This window comes from Rhodnius prolixus, unplaced genomic scaffold, assembly GCF_049639745.1.
Source record: "Rhodnius prolixus isolate KJV_2025 unplaced genomic scaffold, Rpr scaffold_6, whole genome shotgun sequence".
NCBI lineage: Eukaryota > Metazoa > Arthropoda > Insecta > Hemiptera > Reduviidae > Rhodnius > Rhodnius prolixus.
Genome location: NW_027411634.1, coordinates 4,717,668 through 4,730,688, shown reverse-complemented (window position 1 = coordinate 4,730,688; position 13,021 = coordinate 4,717,668). Strand labels below are relative to the sequence as shown.

The window sequence follows — 13,021 nt, the reverse complement described above, 5'->3', positions numbered from 1 at the left end:
TCTGCGCGGAATGCGGGAATAGAGAGAATCCCCCTCCAAAAAAAAATGGCGCTACAGGAAACGATCAGATGGGTGAACTACAGTCACTTAGATGGTGTGCATGCACTTCTGGAGTGTTTTAGCAAAAACCAGGACAGAGTTGATTCCTTGAAATATCGCAAATTTTTTTTTTGTAATAAGCTTTTAAACAATGTCGACTTACCGGAAGTGTCTGAAAAGAGTATTCAGTGATTTTTTGTTGTAGTTGTTATTGTTTAATCGTCATAATCTTCTTCATTATTCCAAATTATTTTTTATTTTTTTTAAATGTAATTCTAGGCCGAATGGTGGGGTCAAGATTTGCCCCATCTAAAATACCACTTCCGGAAATAATTACCTATCTCCTCGACTGTACAAATTTCAAATTTGTAAGATTCCAAATTTGAAGCAAAGCAATGGAGCGGAAGTGTTATTTTACTCAACAAATTTTTGGCGATTTTTAGTTTCGTAAATACTATGTGCGTGCCCTAAAAGCGGTTTATTATTTAATTAAAAATTTAAGATTAAAATTATTTATATAACAGCACAGACAGCTGTGATTATTTTGCTGTACTGAATTAAGAACAAAATAAAAAAGTTCTCCGTTTGCTATTTTGATGAGCTAGCCGATTTATATCAAAACTAATCTAATAGTGCGACTGCTTGTAACGAGATAGCAATGAGACGATGTTCAGTTATATAGTGGGGGAGAGGAGAGAGAGACGATAGTTTTGGATTATGAAAGAGTTAAAATGATAAATATATATATACGATCAAAAGAGAGAAGATAATATACTATATCTCTGAGAAAGAACGAGATAAAACTAGTACGTAACATAAATAAGATAACAGGACAGACTGTATGTCGCCTCGTCCAGACTGTTAAAGGTTATTTTAATAAACTGTTTTTTTTTTTTTTGGGTGGAGGGGTGATGAAGAGGGGAGGGGAGGAGAGACAAACAAACCAAAAAAAACTGTCACTACAGCAATTGAAATTTAACAGGTACTTGAACAGAAAAATTTAACAGCTACATTGTTAGCCTAGGCTTTCTTCGCTTTTTGTCAAAGAGAGAGAGCGCGTGTTGGTGAGGGGAGGGGAATTACTCTGTCTACCTGAGTTTGCTGTTATTGAATAGGTGGACCTTCAAAATATATATATATCTTTAAAAATGAATGACACCGGTTTTAAAGAGGTTTTATTTTTTTTGACGTGTTTAAAACAAGGTTATTATTATTATAGACTTTGCGGGTCATGTTTGGAAATGGCGTTAAAATCACCTTGACAAATACCACTTGTAGATTCAATAATTTACAAATGATTTAAACAATAGATTATTCATTAATTTTTTTTTTTAATTGAACTATTATTATTTGTAGTATTATTTGTTTATTAATAAAATATTTTTTTTTTAAAAGTGGTTTAAGGAACGTCAACATCTAAGGTTATTGGCGCACGGAGCTTTTTTTCAGTGCACTGCCGGCCTCCGGACAGTGTTCTCGCGTTACAGATAACACTGTCTATCAACCGGACAGTGAGCTGTAAGAAGCTCCTAGGAAGAGAAAATCTAAGGGTCAGCAGCTGGATTCGAACCCGGGATCTCCGCATGGGAGTCCAGTACGCTAACCGCTTATCCCTTCCCTTTTAATAAAATATGATTTTTATTTTATTCAGAAATTAAAGAAAACCGGGGAAAAACTAAACTGTACAGTGAGGTAATTTCACTGTTCCTCATTGAGAATCTCGCGTAAATATCGGGTGAAGATCCAATCACTTAGGTATTTTTTTGAAACCATTTTCCAGGAATAAAGACGCACTTCAGGTTCAAAAATTTTTTTACTTAAATCTTAGTCTATTATTGGAGGAAGTTAGTTAAAATGAAAAAATTTTTTTAAGTAAATTTAAGAAAAAAGGAGTTGTACGCCCAGAAATAGAGTCACGTGACATAGACTTCCGGACCAACTCACTTGGAATTTAGTAATAAAAAGCTCATATACTGAAATATTGCTTTCAACAATCCGCTCCCCCCCCCCACTTCATACAGAATCTCAAAATCCATTTCCGGTCTGATTTTTTTTTTTTTTTAATGATTCGTACTCACAAACTTACTTTTAACTATCATCTTATTAGTTCACATACACTTAAGATTTGTTATTGAATACATTCTTCGATTTATCGAGTATTTCTCAGGACTTAATTTGGGTTCCTGTAGCTTTGAATTTATTATTAGTCGGTCGGTTAATGCGTGTCGGTTCAGCATAGCTACTTAAAAAAAAGAAGAGGAAAATAGCAAAAATCAGGAATTTCACATTTTTGTTTAAAAACAACCAAGCCGGAAGTTCACTATATAGTTTTTTTTGTATTTTTATTTTTTAGCAATTTAATTAGAGAAAGTGAGGCACACTCATCTAATGTGCTGTTTTAGTAGATTGTACGTTTTTACGTTATAATATTTTTGATAAATGAAATAGTTGCCTGAAAATTCCAAGTTAGTGTTATTTATATCAGTCCATCCGGTAATGGTTACTGCTACATTTCCGTAATTTACCAAGTAAATTAGGCGCCACGGTAGCCGAGCGGCTAGAGGCGAGACCTGCAAGGCTAATATGTATTGTGGTACCGGGGTTCGATTCTCCTTTCTATGCCTCGGATTTTATTTAATGATTAATAAAAGAAATTTACAGTAAAGTATGTTTGCTAGTCGCCTCCGTCCACTACACCTAATTTGGTAGTTGGACGTGAAGCCTGCCTGAAAAAATAGGCAATTACTTTACTTTACTTTTTTTTTACAAAGCACTTGCCTGCCGAACTTTAGCTTATCGATTTTGGTTCTAAATTTTTCTCAGAGAATTTATATAGCTAGCTTCTAGACTAGTTTTAACATGAACGCTTACTTTATCAACATAATTTTATTACATTTAACAAGCTTTTGAAGACAATTAACTATTTTTTTTGTGTCAAAAAATTAATTAAAAGAAAATTTATAATAAAATCCATCCATGAATCTACAGAAATTATAAATTCAACTAAATAAAAATTAATAAATTAATAAAGAATTCTTATTAAAGAATTCAAAACAAAACCTAAACGATTCCAATGAAGAATCCTCGATCAATAATACAGCTGTTGGAAGACGTTCTGTTGGTTAGAAGTGTATAATTTCCGGAGAGCTATAGTTTCCGCTTTGTCTGTGCTGTGTCCGGTCTCTCTCTCTCTCATACGCATATACAAACGCACACGTGTATTATATATGTATATAATATATAATATATTTTACGGATAAGTAAGTAAGACATGAATAGCGCCATTTACAATTTTTTTTTTATTCCCCCTCCATAATTAGTTTATTTTAATTAATTTAAATTAATTATTTCTGACGTTTTACGCTTTTTTTTGCTCCAATATTTGTTTATTCTGAACATTTATACTTTTTAATGTAGACGAATATGTTCATTTATATTTCAAGTTTCATTTTGTGCATATCATCTGGCATCTTCAGAGTATTATAGTTATCGCACTTCATATCCAAGAATCCTCTTTAATAAGTAAGTAAGTTCGAAAACAAATCTCAGTTGTTTTGTGCACTATAGAACTCACTCGAGTGTTACTTTTTTGGGAAGGAAATGAGAGGTATCAACAATTTAGAGATTTTTGCTGATCACTGATTTTTTTTTATCAGATTTAGGGTCAGTCATAGTTCTGTTCCCCCCAACATTTATCAGGACAGAGGCTTATAGCTCCTTCCCCATGAAGGTCTATTGGATATAGCCGTCGCTCGGCGAATTGCAGTTTGGGTTGTGTGATGGTCCTCGCACCTCTCAAGGCACATATACACAGAGGGGACACGGTAATTAATCAATCCCATCATGGGATATTTGAACTAACTAATTAATTTTTAAAAGGACTTTATATCGAATTACCGGTGTCAAGTGGTCGAAAATGGATTTTGCATTCATACTTTATTATCAATTTGGTTTTTACTTTATTATCAATTTTTTTTAGCCCCCATAAGGGCTAGGAAATTGAACCCAAGACCACTGGGCCCTATAAAATAGTAGGTCCATCCGCCAAACTGATCTAGTTTCTGCCAAATCTATTGGTTCTTTTCAGCGCTTGTCTATACCCAATTACGGACTCTTGCTGGGTTTTAATTCCTATCCTGAGATTCATTATTTCTTGTATTCGCTTTAAAACTATTGCTAATCTGAAAGGTTTTGGTTTTAGATCAAATAATTTTTCATCCAGTTGATCCATTCTTAGCCAGATGGTCGAAGATTCATTTTTTCTTCCCCTGATTTACCAACACGTTCCAGAATAGAGCCTCCTACATAAATGGTAAAGATACAGGAATAAAATTGAAGAAATTATTAATAAATAATTGAAATAAGAGATTCAAAGTTATCTAAGCATTTACACATCCTATGATATCTTAATAAAACATAGTTGAAAGTACTTAATTTTTGAAGTATTTTATCTTTGCGAAAATATAAGCACGAAAAATGATCCTTATATTTAATTGAACCCGGTCAAGCCCAAGAAATACTACGATCGATGACCATAACAATCAAAAGTTTTATTATATTTTTGATTCTTGCTAAGTTTCTTTTGAATAAATTATTATTATTTTTTAAGCAAAATAAGCGAACGACATTAAATGAAGTATAAAAAAAAAATTAATAAGCAAAAACTAAAAGTTAAAAACGATATGTCATTTCTGAATTTTATGATTTGCTTCAAAAAGATCAAGAAAATAAAACATCCTAAGCAAAATAACAACTCAATAAAGTTTTTTTTTTCTTTTTTTTTAAATCCTAATAAATATTTTTACAATTTCCGGTTTCTATTATTTATATAATCTGCCATAAAATATAAGCAGATTTAGAAGAGAAATAATAAAGCGAAAAAAAAATAAATAGTAGACGGTATAAAACATATGGTATTCCCCCCAATCATTGTAATTATTATTAAAAGTAAATCCATTGTTTGTCCATAGATACCGATAGTTTTATACTGTTTCGTCAGTCTGTTTTCGTTAGATTCTGATTTCGTGAGCTCCTTTTTCTTCTGCTTTCTGTATTATCTAGGAGTTAAATTTAAATGCTATTTCATCCTGTGAAAGCTACTAGGGATGTACACTGCCGCTCAAAAGTTTAAGACCACCTGTTATTTATATTAATTAATAAGTTTTAATCACTCGAAACCCTAATTACGCCTTACGGTAGGCGTACGTACAATGGCGGTGCTTCAAAAGACGTGTATAAGATTGTAACAGGTGATGACGAATCATGGATGTATGCGTATGAGCCGGAAACTAAATAGCAGTCGACTGTACGGGTGTTTCAAGATGAACCAAATCCAACAAAAGTTGTTCGCGCTCGAAGCACTTCGAAACAAATGGTCGCCTGTTTTTTTCGGAAAAACTGGTCATGTGGCAACACAGTGCCTTTAGAGCAGCGGTTCTCAACCTGTCGGTCGCGACCCCGGCGGTTACACAGGGGTCGCCTAAAGCCATCAGAAAATACATATTTCCGATGGCTTTAGCCGCTGAGAAGTCGCGCTACCGTCTGCAGCAGCGCTATTCAGCTGGAACGCATGGCCGTTAATGTTATTTTATTGGAATTAGTAATCAATATTTCTCAATACATAATTTAAATATTGTTTTTGTGATTAATCACTACGTTTAAATTATGTTTGATTTGTAGCAATGAGAATACATAATGCATATCAGGTATTTACATTCCGAATCATAACTGTAGCAAAATTACAGTAGCCACCAAAATTATTCTTTGGTTTGGGGTCTCCGCAACATGAAGAACTGTATTGCGGGGTCACGGCATTAGAAAGGTTGAGAGAACCACTGCTTTAGAGGAACGTAGAACGGTCAATTCTGAATGGTACACAACCATTTGTTTGCCGGAAGTCTTCGATGAAATAAGGAAAACAAACAAGCGCCGTCGGATCATTCTTCATCAAGACAATGCCAGCTGTCCACACATCTCGTCTAACAACCGACTATTTGAGCACTCAAAAAAATCGAATTAATACGGGTCATCCGCCGTACAGTCCTGATTTGGCACCAAATGACTTCTTTTTTGTTTCCGAACGTCAAGAATAAATTACGTGGGCAACGATTTTCATCGGCAGAAGAAGCCGTTGATGCATTCAAAAACCTATGTTTTGGAGGTGACTAAAGCGAAATGGAAAAAATGCTTTGACAAGTGGTTCGAACGCATGCAGAAGTGTACGAGTATAGATCATAAAGGAGAATATTTTGAAAAACAATAAAGTCATTTTCAATGACAAATTACTGTTTTTTTATTATTAGGCTCAAAATATAAATAGTGCCCCTCGTATATTGAACTGTGTACCTCTGTTAACATATATTAAAGTTTCATTGTAGAAAAACAATGTTAGCTTGTGTTATTTATTCCAAAATATATCGAATATTCTCAAAAAATTGAGGTGGTCCTAAACTTTTGACCGGCAGTGTAGTTGTCCGAGAGTGATGTTTGTTGCAATGAAGTGCCATCAAAAATTCCAAGCATAATTGACGAAAGTAGAACGATTTTTAGATCGATTCAAAGTAATTTTTACATAAAACTAATCGATCTAATAATTGCAGAAACGAATTTAATGGGTTAACAAAATTTAATTGTACATGTAATATTTTTTATTTTAATATTCACCCCCTTAAAAGGTGAATGTTTGTATGAAATAATGTTATTGTAAGCACAAATCAACATTATTTGTAGTTCAGTAAGCATTTATCTATGAATAATCTATTTTTATTATTAATTGCGAGTTCTATGACCTCTTCTTTTTTAATTGTGTTATTAATCAAATTATTTAAATTTTAATTCAAAAGTTTTGGCGGCACCCCTGTTCGTGATAATTTAAAAAATTTAAAAAAGTGTCAGGATTTTTTGTATTCATGTTTTACTCATAATAAATCTCGCCCGGGTTCATGCAACTACTACCGTATTGGTGTTTTCATCCGAGAGAATATTTTTTGACGGTTCTACACTTTCCGGAAGTCAAAAAACGAACCGCAGAATGTTGTTCTTCAAAAGTACTATCTTCGAACGGGCATGCCATTGTACCTAAGACTTTAAAGGTAAATATTAACCGTACAGCTGACTGTGAAACTCTTCGCAAGGTTGCCAACTAATTCTTAAAAGAACTTTAAATTCCCTGCATTAAGCATTCGTCTTCACTAAATAGGTTTGCCTGTTAAGTTATTGAATGACCCCTCGAACGCTTCATATACACCTACATTCTACGAGTAAACACTAGCATTTAAGGGAATCACACAATAGAGTTTTGAGATCGCGTTGTACCCATTCTCGATTAACTTTCTCAGGGCCAGGAAAATGGCCTCCAACTACATTTCTAAGCTTTTTTTTTCTCGTTATTTCCAACCTAAAGAGGAAATCTGATCGAAAATCAGGGGCTTCAGGAAACCACCATCTTTAAACATTCTCCCACTTTCAATTTAAAGCTGATTTTTCATTTTTCCTATATCATAAAATTTTCTTTTTTACTTACAAAAGCTTCGGAAAATTTTTGCGCAAATGCTAATGCATTTCTTGATGCAAGTATAATCCTAGTTAATAATTGATTATCAGGTATTGTATCTGCTTGACTTCCTTCACCGCCGCCTAATTCTTTACCACCGCAAGGGTTAATCCAAACTGGTTTTCCTGATGGAGCTGACATCGCTATTGGTACAGCCAACAGGAGACAAGCGATGAGCGCAAGGAATTCGCTTAGCCCTGGAAAAAAATTAAAAAAAAAATAAATTAGATAATACAAAAGTTTAATTTCGGGGGCTTAATAAAATAAATAGTCAAAATAACTTCTTCATTTTTTTAGCGTATAAAAATACGCAATAGTTTCCGTGATTCTTTTATTTCCCAATTTTGGACAATAGTTACCAATTATTGTAAATTGTAAATCACTTTTTATTAGTAAATAATTTTTTAGTCTGGAAAAATTCGCCCTTTTTTTTTAAATATCTAAATTTGAAATTAAATTGCAAAAAATGAAGCAAAATTTACTTTTAATGTTATCTAAATGTTATATAATAATTTGCATTATCATATCCTCGTTGTTATCTTATGCGTAAGAGTTCATATGTGTATATATTTTTTCGTTACTCGTTTTGAAGATAAAATTAAAATATTGTAAACTATTTAATCTTTTAAATTTATTATTATTTAGAACAAAAAAATTTTTCTAAAATAATTTTCTTTATTGTTTTTAAATGAAATTGGGAAATTGCAGCCAAGTGATTTTAACGGTTGGTCTAGAATGGATGCGTTTTCATGAAGGTTGGAAAACTTGTAGGAAAAAAAAATATATAGAAACTTTCCCTTCTTGCATGCAGACAATTTTCTCTAAATTAACTTGTTCATTTATTTATAATTATTATTATTATTTTTTTTTGTTAGGGGCTATTCATTTTATGCTTTGCGATTACTCATTTTTTCTTTTAAGTAGACTTTTTACTTTGCTAAGTTAAAATTAAATAAGTGTTCTACTAGAGATATATGATGAGAAGTAGATCACGTGTGTTTTTTAACAGGAAAATACATGTTTTTTTTTGGTCCTTCCTTTTATGAAAGAAAGAATACTTTTTGACGGTTATTCTTATAATAGATGCATAGACTCAGGGTTTAATGTTTTATGCCATTGTTTTCAATTTTTGCTCCTTTTTTTTTATGTCTGCCTAGTACAAAAAAAAAAAAAAAAAAAAAAAAAAAAAAAAAAAAACTTGTGTCGAATCAGGATTCGACCCAGTAACCTCTAGATTTAGATTAGAGAGTTGTATGTTATTTTTACTTTTTTTTCCACTTTGTCACTTTTACAGTAAATTAATTTATCTAAATTAGTAATTTTTAGTTCTGTTCAGTGAATCGTTCAGTTTGTCCTCCACGAATTAAACCATGTTTAGAGTTAGTTTTCTTTTGAAAATTAATAATTAATTAAATAGTTTTTCTTTATTAATTAATCCATTTTCTTCCCGGAAAATACCTTCATAGTCTAAGCAAAGAGCCTAGATTGATTCTAGGCTATTTTAATGTTGGCCACAACCTCTTAGGTGTAATAATCTTTCATAAAAGTTCAAATACTCTCTTTTTGAGACAAAAGCTAATCTTAGGACAGTTGATTTCCATAGCAGAAAGTAGGCTAGTTAATTTATTGTTTAAAGATCTTGTCCGTCCCTTTGGGTGCTCCAGCCGAACAACGCGAACAACACTTACACTGGACATTTCATTCACTTAATTATTACATAGAGTTTTTTTTCTCAATATAGTTAATATGTGCAACTATTTAAGGTTTAACTAATCTACAAAAGTTAACTGCAGCTTATTGTTGCACAAATACAGACGAATGCATTTTTGGATTCGTTACAAAAATAAATGAAATTTCATGGAGCCACAATAGATCTTTTTAGGTCTCCTTGTAGATCTAATGATCTACAAGTTTAGGTCTCCTGAAAAGAATCATTTTTTACTCTTAGAGTTAGTTTCTTGTTTCTTTTTAAGGCACAGCCGAATCCGTTAGACTGTTGCCTTTCTTCGCGAACAGATCTTGACTGATTAGATCCTCTAGTCCTTAAGCGCCAATGACCACGTGATTTTCTCTAGCGAATATACCGGAACTAAAGCTATAAAATTTCTTATGCGTTGTTCTGCCATTGGGTAGTTTCTCGCCACATTTATTTATTGATACTGTTCAGAACAGCTGGATTTAGAAAGGAATTATGCCTGAAATTTTGCCGTTATAATAATAAAATGATTTTTTTTTGTCCTTTTTTAAGTTATATTATGTATTATCCATTGACAAAGTGAGACTTCTGTAGCTGTCCTGCTGGAATCTAGTTAAATAAAGTAAGTTTTCTTTGAGAAAAAAATGTAATGAAAGAAAAATAAAATTGTTGCATAGGTCAGTTATATATAAAAAGAAGCTGGAAATCGTACACTCATAAGTTCATGAACAGATAAATGGAGATCAAACGAGGTGGGGTCGTTAACAACTATAATAGTCCTTCTTACCAGACAAAAGAGCAAGAAATTGTAAAACTTGTAAGCCTCGTTTTCTTCGTTAAGAATCGTCTCCGGTGGCATATCCGCCAATAAGAGTAGAATATAAGAGAAGTGGTAGGTAGTCCATGAAGAAGATAGGCAACATTCCGCCGACACGATTGATAAAAAACAATAGACAGCAGAAGTGCGACAGGAAGATAGTGATTCCGTTTATGGGGCGGGAGGCGGTGGAGGAGGGGGCAAATCATTGGACACAGTTCTTATGGTTTCTTCTCCATCTCCCCGGACTGGACGGAGCGGGAAGGAACTGCTGCCGCTACTCCTGCTAATGACGGGTGGACTACAAGGGGAGCTACTAAATCCTCTATTGCTATCCTCTTTGTTATGAGATTGTTCACATTTTACTCTAGGTGAAATGAGAATATAAACAGACAGGACACCGAAGGCCAGGAGCGAGACAGGAAAACTGGACTTTTCCCTCAGGACAATTACACCCCTCCTCACTTCCTCGCACTCCTCCTTTTTCGCTCCTCTGCGCCTCCCCCCTTCTCCAGGTTAGCCTTTATACGAAAATATTTCTTTTATTTCAAACCACACACATGCACTTCTTAATATTAACTACCAGAGCACTGCATAGTCTTCGGCTTTTTGTCTCCCCCCTCATTCACTTATCTTTACAAAGTGGCATTTTTGCTGTCATTCTACATTACATACTTAATTATATAGCTATTTCTTTCTTTTAATAATTATGTGCTCGTAAGTGTTTGAAAAAAAAAAGTGAAAATGTAATTAATGTGTTTTAATGAAAAGATTCTTGTGAGTTTTCTTGATTTTCTTTGGATAAACTTTTTGTCGAGATATTTTCCACTGATAGAAAATGCTTCTGGAGGAATAAGTATAAGATATTTTGGGCTGTAGGCGCCAAAAATAGCCGAGCGATTAGAGGCTAGACCCGCACAGCTAAGATGTATTGTTGGTTAGTAGATTCGATTCCCCTGGTCTAGGCCTTGTATTTTATTTAATGGTTAATAAGAGAAATTTATAGTAAAGTAAGTTAGGCGGTTATACCCGCAATGCTAAGATGTATTGTTGGTTAGTGGGTTCGATTCCCCTGTTTTAGGTCTTGGATTCTATTTAATGGTTAATATGAGAAATTTAGTAGTAAAGTATGTTAGGCGGTTATAGGCTAGACCCTCAATGCTAAGATGTATTGTTGGTTAGTGGGTTCGATTCCCCGGTTTAGGTCTTGTATTTTATTTAATGGTTAATATGAGAAATTTTGTAGTAAAGTATGTTAGGCGGTTATAGGCTAGACCCGCAAAGCTAAGATGTATTGTTGGTTTAGTGGGTTCGATTCCCCTGTTTTAGGTCTTGTATTTTATTTAATGTGATAATATAAGAAATTTATGGTAAAGTGCGTTTGTAAGTCGCCTCCGTCCATGACACCTGATTGAGTAGATAAGACGTAAAGTGTGCCTTAAATAAATAGTCATTCCCTTTACTATGTCTTGGATTTACTTACAAGGATATGTACTTGTGATAACCTAATTCATGGTAGTCGATCGCTAAGAGATACTGGGTTCGATTCCCGTCCTTGGCCTTGCTAAATTCAGTGGATAAATATTATAAGGTTTTAACAAAGTAATATAGTTATAATCTACGTTTACGATAACTCATCGGTAGTTCGAGTACGAAGGTAAAGGCCGCCTGAACAAAAATAGGCACTTTTTCTTAGGATATCTCGCATTTATCCTGTTACTTATTCCTTGCTGTTTACACCTATACTGTAAACCTCTTACTCACGCAGAGTTTGTAAAGCCTACAGAAGTATTTAAAGTGTATATACTTAATACTCAGATAAATTTTAGTTCACACCCACTCGGATAGTAAGAAACATGCGATTGGTTCCCTTCCTGAAGTCCAAAAATTGTAAGCTAAATCATACACTGAACAATTGGAGGACCAAAATGATTATTATAACCAATTTATAGGAAATCTTTTAAATTATCTCTCAATTCTGTCAAAGAATCAATAAAAACTTTGCTAAATTTTCTTGATTAAATAATTTTTCCCCAGCTCCATATTCCACGCACAAAAAAATGTGTATTTTCTTAAATAATACTTTGTGCTTCTTTGAAAAAAAAAAAAAAAGATTGTGAGATGATATTTTAGATGAAAATCCAAATTGATTTTAATATTTTTAAAAGATAATTGTCCAAAATAATAATTAAGAGTTTATTCGTTACGACATTAACGCTTCAGTATCAGTAGTTTCATTATCTTTAATGATTCTTTTTATGGAGTAAAATCCTAGCTAGTTCTTCATCAAGAAAGAGATCACAAAAACCCGTCTACGAGCATCCCAAAAACTATGACCCTAACACAAGGGGGAGCCTCAAATTGTTAAGCACAACTGAATTTTGCTGATCTAAACTCAAAATTCATCACTTCCGGAATAGATATTTAAATTGTATTCACTTTTAAAGCCAATCTTATTTGATTAAACAATAAGTTAGCTCTCGGCTCTCAGCGGGGAACCGATTAAGGGATTCTTTTTTTTGGTACCGTGTTCACCGTGATTCCCAAAATTCTGTCCTAAAATTAAGGAAGACTTGAATCATTCACTTTCAATGCAAAAGATAATATTGCCTCTAGATTAAAATTAAGGGAGACACTGCTGAGAATTTAAGCAATACTATAGTAACCGGTAAATATTATTATGTTTTCTTTAGATGTCTACAAAGTTAACAGACAACTTATCGGAGCTACTTTGTTTTTTTTTATTTAAAAAAAAAGAAAAAGTGGTTGAAGAATCACTTCCGGTTTTTAAGCAAACTATAATTAAAATCAACAAAAATCGCCACAAATAAATGATAATGATTGTGCTTTCATAAAAATATTGAATGCTATAATATTTTTTTTGGGGATAAATTCTTAATTTTACGGATGAACAATT

At 33.1% G+C, this 13,021-nt stretch overlaps 1 protein-coding gene and 1 long non-coding RNA gene across 7 annotated transcripts in view; one reads left to right on the top strand and one right to left on the bottom strand.

The window, feature by feature from the left end:
- Positions 1-13,021, top strand: part of LOC141461368 (uncharacterized) — a 214,602-nt gene that overhangs the window by 49,500 nt on the left and 152,081 nt on the right. The gene's annotated exons all lie outside the window — the stretch shown is intronic.
- Positions 1-13,021, bottom strand: part of LOC141461364 (uncharacterized) — a 159,285-nt gene that overhangs the window by 10,450 nt on the left and 135,814 nt on the right. For all 4 annotated transcript variants that reach the window (XM_074142366.1, XM_074142367.1, XM_074142365.1 and 1 more), the window contains one exon: positions 7,562-7,788. In XM_074142366.1, coding sequence (XP_073998467.1) covers positions 7,562-7,732 — 171 coding nt within the window. In that variant the 5' untranslated portion in view covers positions 7,733-7,788. The remainder of the gene's footprint in view (positions 1-7,561; positions 7,789-13,021) is intronic.